The 18348-nt window shown below is 43.1% G+C and overlaps 1 protein-coding gene across 1 annotated transcript in view; it reads right to left on the bottom strand.

The window, feature by feature from the left end:
* ST8SIA1 (ST8 alpha-N-acetyl-neuraminide alpha-2,8-sialyltransferase 1) overlaps nucleotides 1–11920 on the bottom strand; it is a 144392-nt gene extending 132472 nt beyond the window's left edge. Inside the window, exon 1 of the mRNA XM_084529112.1 lies at nucleotides 11249–11920. Within this exon, the coding sequence (XP_084385238.1) occupies nucleotides 11249–11496 (248 nt within the window). The 5' untranslated portion in view covers nucleotides 11497–11920. The remainder of the gene's footprint in view (nucleotides 1–11248) is intronic.
* Nucleotides 11921–18348: the final 6428 nt, after the last annotated feature.

Raw genomic sequence — 18348 nt, 5'->3', positions numbered from 1 at the left:
TACTAACAAGTTCTCCCCTGTACCACATCACTAAGCTCTATATCTAAATGTCTTTTAAAGACGTTTCAGTGATGGCAACCGAGTCGTAGCCTGCCTGCCGTACGATGGCTTCCAGCTCCTCCTGTTTGTTGCCCACGCTGTGTGCATTAGTGTAGATGCACTTCAGCTGGACCACTGCCTTCTCCCCTGGCCCTGACACTGTTCCCCCAGTACACCTCTAATGAGCCTTATTTCATCCCTGTCCCCCCCTTCTTACCTAGTTTAAAGCCCTCTCAATGAGCCCTGCCAATTCCTGGGCTAGGATCTGTTTTCCTCTTAGAAATAGGTGGGACCCGTCTGCAGCCATCAGGCCAGGTGCCGAGTAAAGTGCCCCATGGTCAAAAAAAAATATTTCTGTGTTGGCACCGACCTCTGAACCACACTCAGCCTACTCAGTCTTCAACTAGGCATCTTAAGATAGGAATACTGCTTGAAAGTTGGTTCTAAAATACTTTTAAATCAAGTTTATGTGCTTGGTGCCTATTCCAGAGCCAGCCGGGGAAAATCCAGGAGATTTTCCTTCCTCATACACTCAACCCACTTGCTTTAGAACCAAAAAAGGTGAAAATGAAATAACAAAGCCTAGCTATATATTCATCAGATTTGTTGAAAGCTAATCTGTTCTTAGCAGTTATCATACTGCTTAAGAAATATCTGTAGACTGAGGTGCATTTCATGAGAGGAAACAGCTTACTTTTCAGGCTTTTTAGGATTTCTTTTAAACTCATCTAAGGCAAACTAAGTTATTGATCTTAAATGAAAAGGAGGAAGAGTCTCAAAGGACACACTGGAGAGAAACACAAGACAACACCTGAAACCAAATGATCAAGTCAAATTCAGGAAAGAACTTAAGATTTGTAGTCCTGAGCACACCCCTATTCCTCTAGGCTGGCCCCTGATTTCAAGTGAAGGCTTGCTGCACACACACATTGTGCATCATTGTGGGTATGTGACAGAGAAAAGAGCCTTCACCCCACTAAACCCCCTCCCACAACCACTCACCCCAGAGACTGTAGAGGCAACTTTGCCTTTCTCCGTGATGTAGATTTTTAGTTCCACAGCAGAAGAGAAAGCAGAATTTGTACTAAACTTAATCATCTGTGTTATGAGTGCTCAGGGAAGCCAATACATTCCTCCACAGGTGAGGTGGGGGAAGAAGAGATTCATGCCTCTTAGTAGAAGACTCTTACCAGCAATGGTCTGTTTGACAAGGGAAGCATAAAACAGGATTTTTAAACAAAATGAGAGAAAGCACTATGTTCACTCAGCAAACACACAAGGCAAAAATAAACATGTTGTCACAGGCTGGACCCATTAGCATTTACTGAACCACACTACATAAGTATTTTCACTTGGTCTGTTGTCTAAACAGAACTATCGAAACACATGATTTCTCTAATGATAGGTTTACTTCTTTGTTGTTGTTACCATTTTTGGATCCACAACTCAAGTGCTACGCTCTGCCATTCCCTTCTGGACATGCTTAAGCATTTAAAGGCAATGACTGGAGTAGGATAGAAAGAATAAATATCTCATGTGCATTTTTACTGCTTCTTCCAACTGGGCATACTAAACCCCTGAGATGCTCAGCATTTGTCCATAAGGCTCAGCAAGTGTGTTTGTGTTAGATGTTTACTGGATGCCAAGACAAAATGTTCAATTAATAGCATGCCCTATAAAGGAATGCCCAGATCTTTTTCCTCCTTTTCATTTCACTGTTGCAGCTTCTTCTGTTAAAAAAAAAAAGTGCATCTAATTATAGGTTAATATGTAATTCTCACTATAGAAACCCCTACAATTTAGAAGCCATGAGTCAGGCCCCCAGAATTATGATTAAGGCACAGAGATTAGGCATTTGGAAAACAACAACCCACAATGGATTTATATTTACCTTTTGGCATATAAACCCCCATTCATGCTTCCAAGCCCCTCACTGTAGCTGAGGCATAAAAAACTCCTTCTTTGTTTTCATTACATGAAATCCAGACCATCATAGTTTCACTTGATTGCAGGAGCTAGCATAACTGTTAAAAGGGTGGGCAACAGCAGTTTCTGCAGTATTCCCAATGTTATATCAACTGCAAGCATATGTGGCTCAGGATCTGTTCCTGCATTGCTCTAGGTGGGTGAAGCCACCACCAAGCCAGGTGAAATTCTGCACGTGGGCATCTCCTCACTGCTGAGTCTTGGAGACTGGAGACAGAAAAAAAGTCGAAGCCCTGGCCCTTGGCAAAAGGTTTCTTAGTACTCTTGGTTGAAGACCTCCAGAGTAAGAATTTTAAACTCCTTTCTGCTTAAACAAGGAACAGCTATGTCTAAAGTATAAACTTTCTCAGAACTTACAGATGAGCTATCTGGTTTACAGATAATTCTTCCGAAGTGCTGGAAATGCATATGCAAGCAGACATAAGTAGACACTGTGTGCAAAGTTTCTCATCGCATCAGTATTTCTTAATTAACGTGATAAAAATCACGAAGGTCCAATAAAAAGCAAGTAAAAAAATAAACCCAGTATGCATTTTTTTCAAACATATTCTTTGCTCTTCCTTGTATTATCTGGGTTGCAATCAATTCCACTAACACAAATCGGTATTTTCAGCCCCTGTGCAGAGTCCTTTTTCCCCTCCCTAGCAGAACAGCATTTCTTCCCTCTTGCCAGCTCAAGACACAGCTGCAATTTCATTGAAGATTCCCCGTCTGTTTCCCTCCCTTTTAAAGCTTTGTTTCTTTGTAATGACCTTTCCAGAAATCTTGTTGCTCCGCAGAAATATTTGGATCAAGCAGAAACATACAGCTTTCTGCTTATGCAATGTCTTTAGCATTTTATTTGCCCACATGGTCTTATCGAAGTGTTAGAGGAACTCCCTGCACCTTGATTCACTCACACACCACAGAACTGCCTATCCTCAGCATAGCCAAACACTCACGTGCACTACTTCCCACTTGCAGCAAACATTTGCAGAAACTTTGGAAAGACTTAAGTCAGGCAGTAGTATGCATCTCAAAGAATCCTATGTGATATAATGCAAAAGCATCCTCCATGCTTCAGAACCATACTACATCACTGCTTTCTAACATTGCAACTTGTTAGGGAAAACAAATGTAAACTGTAAGTTACTACCTGAGAACAAATATTCATTTCTCAAGTCAATACTGTATGTTGAATAAAGACCTATTCTATTCCCTTTAAACAAATTAATGCTTCAGTAGAAGCCCTAGAGAGATGACAAAGATTTACAGAAAAGAGTTAAGCATTTTCCCAGTAGTAAGCTGGTACCTCTAGATGATGCCATGAGTGGCAAGAAGGAACACTACTCACCAAATCCCCAGCACAAGTACTTGGATCTTTCTTCCAGAGAGCAGTTGGATGGCATGTCACTAGCAAACAGCCCAGGTATTTCTTTGCAGGAAGAACTGTAGTAACAGGCAGGAAATCTACTCCATTAATCAAAACTCCTCATCTGCATAACTGGGATAAATCTCACTATATGTGTTCTCAGACTGAAAATCCTTCAGAGCATGGAATGTCCCTCTGCAAGCTTGTGGCACAGTATAAACAACCTCAGTACAGAACAGCAATTACTCCTAAAACTCCCTCACTGATTTTAGCTGTGACCTGGACAGGAAGTTCAGTTAGAGTGATAGCCTTTTAACAGAGACTTTTCCTTAACTTCCATTATAACTCTATTTCCTTACCTGTATAAAAGTACATGGGGAAACAGAATTAAGTCTCCTGGCAATCAAAAGTAAAGATTTAAACACAGCTGAGTAACTTGAGAGTCTTCATCCCATTAAACCTAGTCTTACTGACTTTCACTGAGAGAGGCAGGCATTGGTGAGCCCTGGATTCAGAATCACCCTTTAAGTGCATATTTGAGTGCTTTGAGGACTGGTTCTCAAACCCTGTGGCACTCCTGAGCATTACTTATAGTGGTAGATACCTCCTTGCCCTGCACTGGGACATGCTATAAAGCATCGCTGATGGTGCAAGTAGAACATTGTATATGATGGAAACTCCAGATATTGCAGCAGATGAAACAGCATTACAAGAGCTGAAATTCGGCCAAGGCAAAGCACATAGAACAACATTAAAACCTCTTCACTGGAAGGAAAAAAAAAAAAAAAAAAAAAAGTTTTGTATGTCTTTCATCTTCGACAGGAAATACAAAGCAGTTACTCCTCAATTACAAGGTTGGCCACTCCACACATTTCAAAAATAGACAGAGGAAGTTTTCCCACAAGAAAGCAAGCAAAATAGCAGATCTGTTTTCTCAGCACTCTTTAAAATACAGGCAAGTTACATAGCAGCTTTTAAATGCACCCTCAGAGCAGAGGAAACCTGGTAAGTAGATCTCTTATATTGCTACTACATTAACATAAAGTCCATAGTTTATCTTGAAAGTGTGATAGGTAACAATAGGGTACCTAAAAAATGGAGAATGACACATGCCATGAGCATCAGTGTGACATTCAGGAGTCTGAAGGTGACTGGAAACTCAGTAGGAGACAGAGATAAAGGAGCAAATAATTTCATACATGTTCTTTATATCCAATTAGCATTCAAAGCAGCGATGATTTTAACAGGAGCCATGCAAGGAGTCTGGGAGTCCCTTGAAAGCTGAGAAGGACTTCAAGCAGCATAAGGCTGGGAAGACATTTAAGAGGCAAAAAGAAACAAAGATAAACAAAATGGTCACTCAGGAGATGAAACTATGCTCAGAGCAAACATGGAAGACAAAAAGGTGGTAACCATTCCTGTTCAGCCATTCCAACCAGGTTTTAAAACCTCACTGTAGTCACATTTCTGCTTGAAAAAAAAAATAATTGTTAACTGAAGAAATTCAAGAGGGCTTTTCAAGAGGCTGATGAAATAGAAGGAGAAGTAAAAACAATTCAATCTGTTGATTTAAAAACAACTGCCAGAGCAACAGGTATAGCTTCTTTTTGAAGCTCAGACCTTCTGTAATAATTACTCTTTTGGAAGAAGTCTTCACTAGGGTTAAGTGACTTACCAATGCCATCACCCACTCCACCCTTTATCTAATCAGTTTAGATTGTAAGGCCCAAGAAAAGAATTGTCCCTGGCTTTCTATGCATAAAAATTGTGACATAGTGAAACCTGAATCTCTGCAGAGGTTTGCAAATACTACATAACACAGATAACGTGCTTCAGCATGAATTTAACTGCACACAGCTAAGTTAAAATGATTTGACAGTAGTGTGTAACTTTAAGAGCAATTTTCTTGTATTTTCAAAGCCACACGTAGCATACAGAAAAAAAGATGAAAATATATACAAAGATTTTAAATTAAACATTTTTAAGATATTTAGAAACTGGAAAAACAGAAGATTGCAGTCCAAACAGCCTCATCAATTCAGTGAGGTTCATCCTCACTGTGGGAAGATAAATTCTAAAGGGGGACACACAATTCATTTCCCATGCATTTATCTAGTAGGAGCTAGTCTCAAAAATAAGTCTTTTTATATGTCATTGAACATACATCAAATATGCTGTTTGCTTCACTGCTGTGAATACCAAAATTACAAGCACAGCTATAAATCACAAGATATATATTGGGTTGGTATTCAGTGACCATTACATTCACTACAAGGTAGGAAAGGGGAAAACACAGATGTGAAACTATGTACATCCAGCAGTATCTGTGTACGCACATACCAGACATTCAGGGCCCTAGTCTGGTAACCAAAATTCCACTGAAGTCTCTGTTCCTCCAGTTCCCTGGTGCCTGGCACTGGGCCTTTGGATGCTCCCAGCTAACAGCAAAAGTCTTAGTTGGTTACACCCTCCCAGAAATGCTGGCAGCACTACAATCTTTACAAATTCAAACAAGCAAAAATCTCTGCAAGAGCAGATACTGGTACCAGGGAACTCAACTGTATGTTGCTTGTGGAAGACAGATTCAAAGTCTGTAAGAAAAAACTATTTATGGGCAAGGAAGGATACCACGAGCAAGAACTCAGGAATCCTGAATTTAATTCAATCTTGCCACCACAGCCCTAAACTGCAAAGACACTTTGAACTAACTCAGACAACTAATCCTTACTGTTTTCAAGTAATTTAGGTATCCGAAGACTTGTAAAGACCTTGAGGGTATGGTCCTAGACCTCTCTGCAACTTGCTTTCTTCACCACAGCCTCCAAATAATAGTATGGGGCAAGAACACTTCTTTCCTCTCACCTTTAACCTGCTTTTCAAACTGGTACCTCCTTGCCAAAACAACTTCCCTGCTCAGATGGAGATGCTAAGAAACTACAAATTGCAAATACACAATTGCCACGAAATGCAACAAACATAATGGGGGGGAAAAAAAAAAAAAAAGTCACTCAAAATGTTAGTAAGTTAAAAATATAGGCATGCAGTAGCAACACCTAGTCAGGAGAGAAAACCAAGCTGGATTTGGCAACTGCTGAAGCACATTTGAACCTACGGTTCAAACCCGATGGTTTTAGGATAGAGCTCCACAAGCCACAGAAGTAGAAGTAATCTAACCCAGCATTTCCAAGCTCCAATCCGAAATTCATTTTTCACATCTCAGTGAAACAAGCAGCAATAATTTAGAATCCTATAAAGCTGCTTAAGCAGGGCAAAACTCTTATGTAGTCAACTTGAGCAATATGAAGGTTTATCTCAGATTTGCCTCGAATTATCCCAGTAAGGATCACACCTCTTATGTAACTTCCAGTGCCTGCATCAAAAGAGAAGGAAAAGTCAGCTGAACTGAAGGAACTCCTGCTGACTTGGCAATAGCATTCATGTTACCCAGACTGGGAGGTGACCTGGAATACCAGCTCTGCATTAACACAACCTAAAAATGAAAAATGATTTGTAGGAGAGGATGTTCTTTGGTGTTTGCTGTGATTGTATGTGAGGTACAGCTATTAACAGCTGGCAGAGAGCAGCTGACAGATCATAGTAGGAAGACCCACCTGGCACCACACATGATGGTGACAGAGCATTATTTTTGGATGGCACTTGAAGCTAACCATAGGAGAACCTTCACGCACTCTGTTCACACCTACACAGCGTTAAGAGCAGAGACCAAAAGCACCACAGTCCATCAAGCCTGGATATTCTGCCTGGATATTCAGCCACTTCTGTGTGATTTCAAGCTAGTAGCTTCACCTCTCTGTCCCTGGAAAATGGACAACAGGCCAAACCTGAGGAAAATGGAGCAGAGAAGCCACCTGCAAAGATAAGCAGAGCCAGTGTGGATCTAGGGACAGGGGGGACAGCACTGGGGAGCAGAGCCAAGTTGTAGCAGATGCATTGGACTGGAGGCAGGTCACCAATGGTGAGTTCACAGGAGATGTCTGCCACCAGCTCAGCCAAGCCACCCCCAGAATAAACCCTGGAGAACCTTTTGGCACCACACAAAGCTGCTGCAGCAGAAGTAACAACATGATCCGAATCTCAAGGGTATCATTTTCATTGTCCTCATCTCACAATTGTCTCATCTCTTCCTGAGGAAGCCTCTAACCTCTAACTCAGTCACTAAACACCGTTGAACCATGTAAGTTAGTGCAGTGGGAGCTCTGACAGTCAAAAGCCCGTTCACAGAACAGTTTGGGCTAGAAGGGACCTTAAAGCCCACCTGATTCCAACCCCCTGCCATGGGCAGGACACCTCCCACCAGACCAGGTTGCCCAGAGCCCCATCCAGCCTGGCCTTGAACACCCCCATGGATGGGGCATCCACAGCTTCTCTGGGCAGCCTGCTCCAGTGCTTCACCACCCTCTGAGTGAAAAATTTCCTCCAAATGTCTAATTTAAATCTCCCCTCTTTTAATTTAAAGCCCTTCCCCCTTGTCCTATCACTGCACTCCCTTGGTGAAGAGTCTCCTTCCTGCAGGCCCCCTTTAGGCACTGAAAGGCTGCAATAAGGTCTCCCCAAATCCTTCTCTTCTCCAGGCTGAGCAACCCCAGCTCCCTCATCTGTCCTCATAGGAGGACAGAAGTTTTTCCACACAAGGTTTCTGACTGCTCAGAGGAGTCCGCCCTGGCTGACAAATGAAGAAGTGTCAGATACACACACAGCACTTGGGATGTGTGGTTGTATGGAGCTCATAAAGCAGATGGGAAGATTCAGCTCTGCCTTTCATCAACTGCAATAATTTTAAATAAAATGATCCTAAAGGTATTCTTGAATGTAATTTGTTTCACTAATAACAAACAGCAATTAACAAAATTCTTGCCTAAATAATTTAAGCAGCACTAAGACCTTAAAAAAGCTAAGCAATCTGTAAAAACAATTAGTGCGCAATAACGTTAAACACCTCAGAGGATGACAAGCCATTATACTGTAGGTAAATTAGACACGTTAGCCATTAGTGACTCTAATGACAGTTTCATTCCTATTCTGACCGCTTTGTAGTGCGGGCAGCCCAGGATCAAGCAGTTTGCCATCTGACTGACAGACTGTTATTCAGCATTCGTCGGAGACAAGATATTTCCACAGCAGAGTTTGACTGCCCTCAGCCAGTAGTGACTTGAAATTTAAAGGATGCTAATAGCAATAATTTGTTGTCAGGCTGTGCTTACCCCTGAATGCCCAGAACCTGAAGGCTTTACAGGAAGCTATTGTCAACTGTGGAAAGGATTTGGACCAAGAGCTCTTAATAACCTCAACTCTATCTTCAGGCTTTTCAGGATTTGTTCCTTCATCTAAGAACCTAGGCAACTGCTACGCAGACACCCACCGCACTGATGCCAGCAGGACCAAGCACACAAACATCATGCGAGAATTACTCACAGAAGTCGTGTACGCAGAGTCAAGGCTGAAAGCATGCATTAAACACAGATTCACTCGGAAGCCAAAGGCTTAATCCTGCTCATTTTGTAACTCTCACAACCTGTCCTTATTCACAGATGCAGAAGGCAACACATACTGCAAGTGAAGGACATAGCCTCAGAAACACATGGCTATTTACACAGGTGTTTAGATTTGGAAAACAACTCAGTGAGTCCATATTCAAACACAAAACCCTCACGTAAATCATCCCACAAGCACCCAGACAGCGCATGTACCTGCATAAACAAGAACATACATCGGCCAGACCTTTTTATAGGGTTTCTGAAGGAAGAAGGAGCCTCTGTGGAGATTAAGGAGTTGCTGGCACTCATCTGCCAGGGTTCAGCCCACATTAGCAGAGGTGCTTTCTCTGACCTTGCTAAGCTACACACTGAAGAGCTCTTTGAATTTGGCACAGAATGCAAAGGGAACAGCACTCCCTAGTTTTGAAAAATATATTTTGATAAAGTTAACTATGTGGGGACAATCATCTACTTCAACAATAGGAGCCAAGTGAGTTTATAGGAAGAGAGATGCAGAGGTGTCAGATATTTTCACTAAGTAGCAAGAACCTGGCTGTTTGAACACCTATCCAGTACCATGTTATAGAATATACTATTATACAAAGAAATACATGCAAGCATTGTATAATACAAATCAGTAATGGGAAATCTTCTACTTCCTCATATGGATTTTTACCAGAAGTACAGATTTGTTCTTCAGAACTGTGCACAGCCAAAATTGTTTCACAACCTCCTGCGTGCAGGAGTGGTAGGGAGAATAGCAATCCATGTCCTTCTTAAATAAGGATACTATCTTATGAAAACCCACCCAATATTAGGCTACTGTGGAAGGCGGTATTACTTCAAAGCCCACACACAGGTTGTCTACAAAGCTCTATACCTGCTGACCAGTTAAAACAGAGACCTGCATTCATAGAGGTTCCAGTACAAACTGAAACCTGGAGCTTTTACAATGCTCTTCCATAAAAAGAAAAGAATGGTAGCAAAGAATGTCGTTGTTTCTGTTAATTGTATTACAATATAGAGAAGTTTACCTGATGAGGGCTTCAATTTCCTAGCTTTCTACCCATGTTAAGAGCAGCAAATCTATGCAGCAAGAGTACAGAGTTCTACATCACTATTGTTTGACTATTTTGGTATATTCACTACATATCTCCAGTGAAAATTTCCTTTAAAAAAGCGTTAATTCCTAAAGCAGATTGATTTAAAGTTCATTGTATTTAGCACTGCGCCAACTGAGCAAGACACAGATGAGAAACCACAACTCACTTTATTGAAAGATATTCTCTTCCATAAGCATCCTTGAGATAACCACTATACCTAGACAGTGGAAAAAAACATCTGGGCAGGTGGAATAGTTGAGAAGCCACACATTTTTTGTTTGTAAACCATGTGGCTGAAATAGACTAAAAAATATTTTTTAAACTGAAGTTGCAGCAGCTTTGTCAACCTTCAAAGCAACATTTGGTTTACAAACATGAAAAACAATGCATCAAGCTCTCCCTTATATCACCTATCAGGGTAATTTTTTTAAAAACGATTAATCTACCTAAAAATGTAAATCTGTGGCACAAAAGAATTAAGATAAATTAATAACTGAGACCAACCCAGTGTCTTCCAGTTTTCTACCCTGTGCTCTAGAACAAGGATTCTACATCAGAACCTTTTTGCTAGCTCTGTATTTAAGGGAGGACTTCTTTCAGGCCTAGCTTCTATTAACACAGACCAATTTAACATCTCTCATTGCTTTTATTTCCTGCAAGCTCCAGGTGCTGAAGGGTGTGCTTTTGAAGAGCTGCAAAGTTTCTGCTATCCCAGCAGACAACATACTAAGCAATCACACACCGGCTCCAGTTCACAGCAAACACAAGTTGAGCTGCATTCGCAAAACAACGAAGAACACCAAGTAGCGCCGTGCGCCAGAACAGAAGCCCCTAGGAACCGGGATCTGATTCACTCTGGCATTTAAAAAAGAAAGGGAACCTTTCTGCAGGCATTCCGGCTACCACTAACCCCGACCTTTCGCCTGCTGCTCAGAGGACAGGGAGAAAACCCAGCTTCCCACCTGGCGGGTAGGGGAATGGAGACCCCCGGGCTGTCTGCATTTCACCCAGCCGCTCGAGCGGGTTTCGGGGGAAGGCAAATCTCCTCCGCGCCCACTTTCAGGCCGGGGTCGCCCGGGAAGCCCTCCCTGCCGCAGGGGCACCCGGCTGCAGCCCGGCCCTTCGCCCGCTCGGCCCGGGGCGAGCCCCCCACGAAAGTTTGGCGGGGCAGGAGGGGTCGGGGCCGGGCAGGGGGTGGCAGGAGCGGAGGGACGGCGCCAAGTTTGGGGCGGCGAGGGGCTGCCCGTCCCCGGCCGCCCTTGAGCCGGCGGTACCTGAAGCCAGCGACCGCAGTGTGGTTCCTCCTCCACGCCTTGCCCTGCTGCAGCAGCACCCCCTGCACGATCTCCTTCTCGTCGGGCAGCCGGTAGACGGGGAAGACGTAGAGCCAGCAGAGGACGAAGACGCCCAGGGCGCTGGCCCCCACGGGCAGGCGGGTGCGCGGCCACTTCCACGCCAGCCCCGCCATCCTCCTCCTCCTCCTCCCGCAGCGCCGCCGCGGCGCCGGGCTGCGCTCCTGCATCAGGCCCTCGCCGTGCGGGGGCCGCCCAGCCCCGCCGCCCTACGCCCGGCGGCCCGGCCGGCGCCCGCTGCCCGCGGCCATCGCATCCCGGCCGGGCTCCTCCCGGGGGCTGCGCCGCGGCTGGCTCCTCTCTCGGCGGTGGCTGCTGCCGCCCCTCCTCACGGGCATTTGGTCCCCCGCTCTGCCCGCCAGGCGAGGCGAGGCGAGGCGAGGCGAGGCGATGCTCCCCTCCCTCCGCCTCCCGCCCGCTCTCTTTACCGCGGGCCGCCCCGGTAAATTTCCACCCCGGACCCTTCCCTCGCTCGGCCCCGCGCCGGGGCTTCCTTCCGCTCGCACCGGGGCCGAGGCAGCTCCCGGCCCCTGCGCGGGGCTGAGGAGCCGCCGCCGAGCCCCCCGCAGCCCGGCCTCCTCCCCCGGGAGCCGCCGCACCGCCCGGCAGCGGCGCTCCCGCCGGGGCCGGCCCCGCAGCGCGCCCTGGCGGCCATCTGCGGCCCGCGTGGCCTGCCCGCCGCACCGCCCCGGGCTGCGGCCGGGAGCCGGCTGCCGGGGAGCAGCCCCCGGCTCGGGGCGGCGGCTGGGAGGGAAGAGGTGGCCCCCGAGGCTGAGCCGGGGGTGCTGGGGGCGCTGGGTGACAGAGCCCGCCGGGAGCGGCCCGTGTGAGAGGGGAGCGGGCGCCGACTGGCAGCGCCGTCTTGTCCGCGTGTAGCCACGGCGCTGTAACTCGGGAGATGCAAGGATGCGGGGGGCCATTCACAGCCTCTCTTGTCCGAGACGTGTTACTGGGGAATAAATGTTGTTTTCACTCACGCCTTACACAGCACAGCTGTCTAGAGCAAATGGGAAAAGAAATAGAGCACTGTGTCCCTGGCCAACACCTGGCAAATACCTTCCGAGCAGGACAGGTGTTTGCATCCTCCCTAAGTAAACTTGCGTTTTTGGTGAGGAAGCTATTTACCGACGGTAGCATAAAACTGTCCAATCAACTCTACTAAAACCAAACAGAACTAATCGATCCGTCCCCGGGGGTGTTCAAGGAAAGGTTGGACCTGGTACCCGGCGCTTAGGGGACGTGGTTTAGTGGGTGATATTGGTAGTGGATATTGGTTGGACTGGGTGATCTTGGAGTCTTTTCCAACCTTTATGATTCTGTGATCTTTAGGGAGACTTATTCAAAATGTAGTTAGCTAGACTTATCAAAAGTAAAAATTATTAAAAACATGCAAAACTGTGTGCATTTTTGTGTAAATGTGCAAAACCATGCACTCCAGATTAAATTCTGCCTCATTGCTCACCTTTAGTCAAAAAGAGAGACAAGCCTGAGTCTTGATGTCACTTGGGAAACCAGAAAGTGGAAAAAGGAACAAAGAGAAAGTAGAAATGGCTTATTATTTCACTGTCCAAACTGGATGCAATGAAGTAAGTAGAAATTAAATAGATGCAGTTATTTGCTAGTTTCTTCATTAACGTAGTCCCTCCTTAAGTAGAGTAGGGAGGGATCATTTCCTTAATAAAGGATTATTACTTACACAATTATCACTTACACAATTAGATGCAGGATTAGGGGATATTTTTTATGTGTGAACCTATAAGGTATTCCCAAGCCTTTCGCCTTATTTTTCCTTTCCTTTCCTTTCCTTTTTTTTTTTTTTTTTTTCTTTTTCCTGATTATCTTTCAGCCTCAAGCCCCCAGGCTGTTCACTGAATTTATAACAGTCCACAGTCTGTCTAGTGCAATGGCTGTTAACTCCTTCATCGTTTCCTGCCTACAGCGCACAAGGAGCCAGATGTACCAAGACAGAGATGAGGCAGAGCCTGTTATGTTGTTGCTGACATGGCACAAAGAACTGAAAATGTCTGGCCTCATTCTGTTATTATACAGGTAGAAATTTCTTCTTTCCTTACCTTCTTTCAGTGAGCCCTGAAGAGAAGCGTACTGATGCTTTACATTGTGGGTAATGATTTCAGGTGGAGAATAAACTGCTAAACATTAATCTTGCTTTCAAGCAAACAGTCTTAACTACCTCAAAGGCAGTTTGCAATCATTGTGAAGATGTAGTAATTGACAATCCGTGCCTTTAAATCAAAGCCAAAAGATGGAACTATCCTCTCTGCTGTACTTCACATTAGTGAGAATTTCAATAGTGAGATTTATTCTCATCTTCATTCTTTTGGTCACAGTTAAGATCTACAAGCACAAAGGCTAATTATTCTGGATGAGGTTCGTAAACAGGCCTAATACAGGAAAAGACAAATATATAGAGAGATAGATGCCTTCAGAAAGAAACATAGAGAAAAAGCAATGGGTGAGACCAGTGAATAACGAGCATTTTGAACATTAAGAAGAAATAGTGTTACTATCCACAGATCAGAAGGAAAACAGTGTTATGATTTTCCTGGGTTCACTATAAAAACCATCAGCAGACCTCTCTTCTAGTTTTCTATTGCCTGTTTATTTACCACAACAGTGCAAACCGTACAGCCATGCAGACTCATTCACAACATCCCTGAGCTAGCTGTACTCATCTGATGGCTTTGCATTTTCTTTTCTGCCCCTGTGGGTGGAGCTGAAACTCTGCTGTTACTTAATGCTGCTGCTGTATCTGAGAAAGCCGTGCTCAAGAGAGCAGGGTAAAGACCTTTTCTGAGCAGCTCCTCTTTCCCTTACCCCCAACCTAAAGCACACATCAAGAATAGAGCTGCCTCTGTTCAAAAATCCAGTTTTTAAGTGCTTTCATTTAGAAATTCTTACACGTATCCTTTGGTGCATTTTCTTTGCTCCCTTTGAAGCCCTCTCATTCCCAAAATGACAGGGCTTTACCCCTCCACTTCAACACTCCACTCATTTTCTGCTCTGCAGATTTTAGCAGAGCAGTTGCATTGGAATCAGCCTTTAGGCTATACCACCCTTTCTATGAAAATGCTATCGTGTCATATACCTACAAGATAAATCTGTTATCTTCCAAATGCACTCAGTTACCACCTGACTGAAATACCTCACTCTATGCACTGCCGTCAGTTCTGCAAGTATTTCATGCTCCATTAGTAGAGTCTATGTGAACAATGGATTTATTTTTTTTTCCTAAGGAAGAAGGGAGCTGAAAAAAACATTGGTATTTAGTGTATAATGGCAGCCCTTATTCCCCACTACTATAAATGTTCTGTGCTCATTTTGTATGTGTTTTAGCCAAATGTTCAACAGCAAAATGTTCCGAAATCATCATCTGTTCTACATGTTATTTTAGGTCAGCTTTTGTATGATGTCACCTTTGAACATTCTGATTTCTTTGCATTCCTTTAATTGATATATTTTGAAAAACTAACATCTACATCTTCTTTTGTAAGAATAACACAAACAATGAGAATGCATTTATGAATGGACAAAGAGTTGTCCATACGAAGACCAGTTAGTAAATTCCCATAATACTTCTTTCTATCAGGATTTACTTTGCAGCTTTGCTAAAACCCCTAACAAATGTGTATTCTCACTGATAAAACATTTTAAGCCCTACTATGACAGACAGTTTTCTATAATCCTATTAGAGGGGGAGAATTTTAACTACAGCCAAGAACAATATCAAATTAATATTCCTGGAAAAGCATGTTGTCTAAATCTAATCTGCTTTTTACCTGGCTGTATCAGTTGGCCTAGGAAAAAAAGAATGTCACTTCTCCTTAGAAGTTTTGCCGTATCTTTGCTCCTCAGCTACCATGTTGTAATAATATTATTACTGTGACAACATGTACAATGATCTTTTCAGCTGCAGAGAGAAATTGGAATGCACAGGGAAGAAACATCAAATGGCGAAAAGGATCTTACTGATCAAAGACGGAGTTTGTTTCCTAAACAGAGAACCTCTATTATGAGCAGTGTTGAAAGGACTTTCCAAACATCCTTGTATGTGGCCAGTAATGTTACCTAGTACCAAGGTGGAAAAAGGAGTAAAAACCTACAGGCTTCAGTAACAAGGACTGTATCAAGCAATTAACCACAGGAATTTTGCTTTTGGGTTTTGCAGGGAAATTGGAGAGGGGGAGGGGATGTATTTAAAACAGATGAGCACAGCCTTTTTATTTTTTTTCTCCACAACTTTGCCATTACTGCTGTACATCACTAAGGTATCTCTAGGAAAGTCATAAAGACCAGACTTGTATTGTACAGCGCTGGCTTTAGGACACCTCTTTAGTACATTTTACAACATGTGAAAGTGTCTATGAAAGACATGGGTGGTCAGGAGCTCCACTGCTTTTACAATATGGGAGTACAGTGAATTTCACAGTACATATCCAAATCTTCCTCCCTCACCCATAAAACTAATGCTCACACGATTAGTATAATTTTATCCAATTGAAGTAGATGCATCTATAAGCACAATAAGCTTATTATAATCTTTAAAGGGTTTGACCTTATGCACAATTGGATCCAGTTGTTCTGGCCTACTGTAACAAAGGGAAAGAAATCTGCTTCCAGACCAGACCACTGCAATATTTATTACTTAAATAGAAGAAGCTATTCTTCCAGAAGAAGCTATTCTTCTAGAATTCCTAGAAGAAGCTCTCTTTATAAAGCACACTGCCTCCATTCTGAGAGATCAGTTACAAAGAATAGTGTAAAGTTGCAGAGAAAAAAATTATGGTGCACACATAAGCATACATTACTGGAGACAGGTTTGTTCAGCAGCCTCTCTGAAATCTTCCATAGGGAAAATTAATCATGAACATGCTGTAGTGAATGTGAACCCCCATGTGGCCATATGCATTGTCCTTACTAGTGAAAGCAATTTCTACTGCAGTTAGGGGGGTTACTCACAAGGAGAAGGGCTACTCAGAAGAGTCAGGGACTTGCTGGAGTGGTATCAATTATGTGTTAGTTCTGTCACACCAAAAGCATTATGGCTGGAGGGATCTTTTTATGATACACCACTTAAAATGGAAAGAAAATGTTTGTAGAAGTAGCATTGGAACATGCACATGTACATGCATACAGACTTCAAACAAATTGCTTAAGTGAGTAGGCACTTACCCTGTTTAGTAGAGTTCCTTTTCCTTGAGGACTCGGATAGATTCTGACCTCATGTCTGACATTTGCTGAAATTTCGATCTGAGCTGTTGCTGTCAGGAAGCCATCATTCATAATTCAGCATTGTTTAAGAATGCCTGTTCATGAGAAGGTCATGATATACAGAGGGACATAATAAATTTGGTCTGCAAGAAGTAATCACTCTAAATAAATAAAATAAATGAAATAAAAACAAAAGAGAGGAAGGAGCTTGTTGATATCGCTGCCTCTTCTTCCTGTAACAAATACTTCTTAGCTATCATTAAGGAAAAGCATGATTTCATGTGAGGCATAAGAAATTCCTCTCTGCTTCTGGGACCAGCTGAGAATTAGCAGTGGGCCTAGGTTATGAGATTTGTTCAGTTGTCCACCTCTAAGGTGAACAAGGGCAATAGAGAAATGTCTTTAAAGAGAAGTTTCAGCAAGGATGGTTGCAACCCTCAAAGCCTAAACCATCTAAGAGGAAGCCTCACAAATGCTCACTGCTTGCAGCCTCGTCAGGCAAGTGTGTGGACCCTGAGCAGAAGCTGTTGTGCAGGATGGTGAGTAAAACCAGCTCCAGCATACACAGCATCAATGGAAACCTGACTTAAAATGGAGAAAAAGCAATGCTTCAGGGACAGGAAATTGAACAGCCTTTCTAGATGAGATTACAGGTGCAGAAACCGTGCAAAAACTGCTGACTTCCACACTGAGCTAGGGTTATGTGTAAGATTTACATTAGCCACATCTTCCATTAGCCCATTTATTTAAAGCAAAATTCACATGCTGACCTCCAGAGAGCTTTTCCAAATACATTAATTGAAACATACTTGTGAATAGCAAAAATATGCATACAACAATATTTATATACAGGAACCAGAACCACTCTGGCATTTTTAAGTAGGTCTCAGAAGTTTTTGTTTGTTGTTGTTTTGTTTTGTTTTGTTTTGTTTTCCAAAGGAAGGTTATTGTTACCATTATTACCCAGGGGAAAGAGAGACAGCTGAAAAGGCTTGACTGATGACTGTGGTAGATTTGGGTAGATTTGTAAGTGAGAATTCTTCAAGCCTAGTGTAGTACTGTAGGACACACACTGCAAAGACAACTTCAATTGTAATTCAAACTCTTGGATGTACCAACAGGTAATATCAGACAAAGACAAGTGTTTCAAAACTATTATGGAATTTTGTAAGGCCTCTGAAGTTATGCAGCACATTTCAACTAGGCCCAGGCAAAAAATTAAAGTTTCATTAATGTGCAAACAATAATTAAAGTTTATTTTGTTTCTTCACAAATATAATGAAGATGAGAGCAAGAGATTTTCTACCAAAGGACAGAGGTGAAGCTAGAAAAAAAAAAAAATGTTCTCTGTGCTGAGTGAAAGTACAAAGCACTAGCAAAGGAAGACGGAAGCACTGTATGACTCAATAAGGTTTCTGAGGAAAAGCAACCTCATATAGAGGTCTGTAGTATTGCCCAAATAATCAATACCATCACTAAAATCTCTAGTGATCAAGAAGCTGGGAAACATCACAAGCGCAACTTGCATGTTCCTTTGCTGAACTTCAGGGGCACTTTGCAGTCTTGAGTCACAGCAGTTCTTTCACACTTGCCACTTATTAATGTGATCTCTCCCATGCTATCCAGGTTGCATAGACCCTGGACACACAGTCACCATTAATTCTGGAACTTCCCCATGTTGTTTGTTTGTTTGTTTTTTCTGAAGTTACTTATGCAAATAAGTTTTAAACCATTTTAAGGACCACACATTCGCTCCATTTCAAGGCAAGTTCTGCAAAAGAGTTGGAAAGAAA

The sequence above is a fragment of the Aythya ferina genome (assembly GCF_964211825.1).
Source record: "Aythya ferina genome assembly, chromosome: 1".
NCBI classification, from domain to species: Eukaryota; Metazoa; Chordata; class Aves; order Anseriformes; family Anatidae; genus Aythya; species Aythya ferina.
The sequence above is the reverse complement of the archived record's forward strand: the minus strand, read 5'-3'. Positions and strand labels throughout refer to the sequence as shown.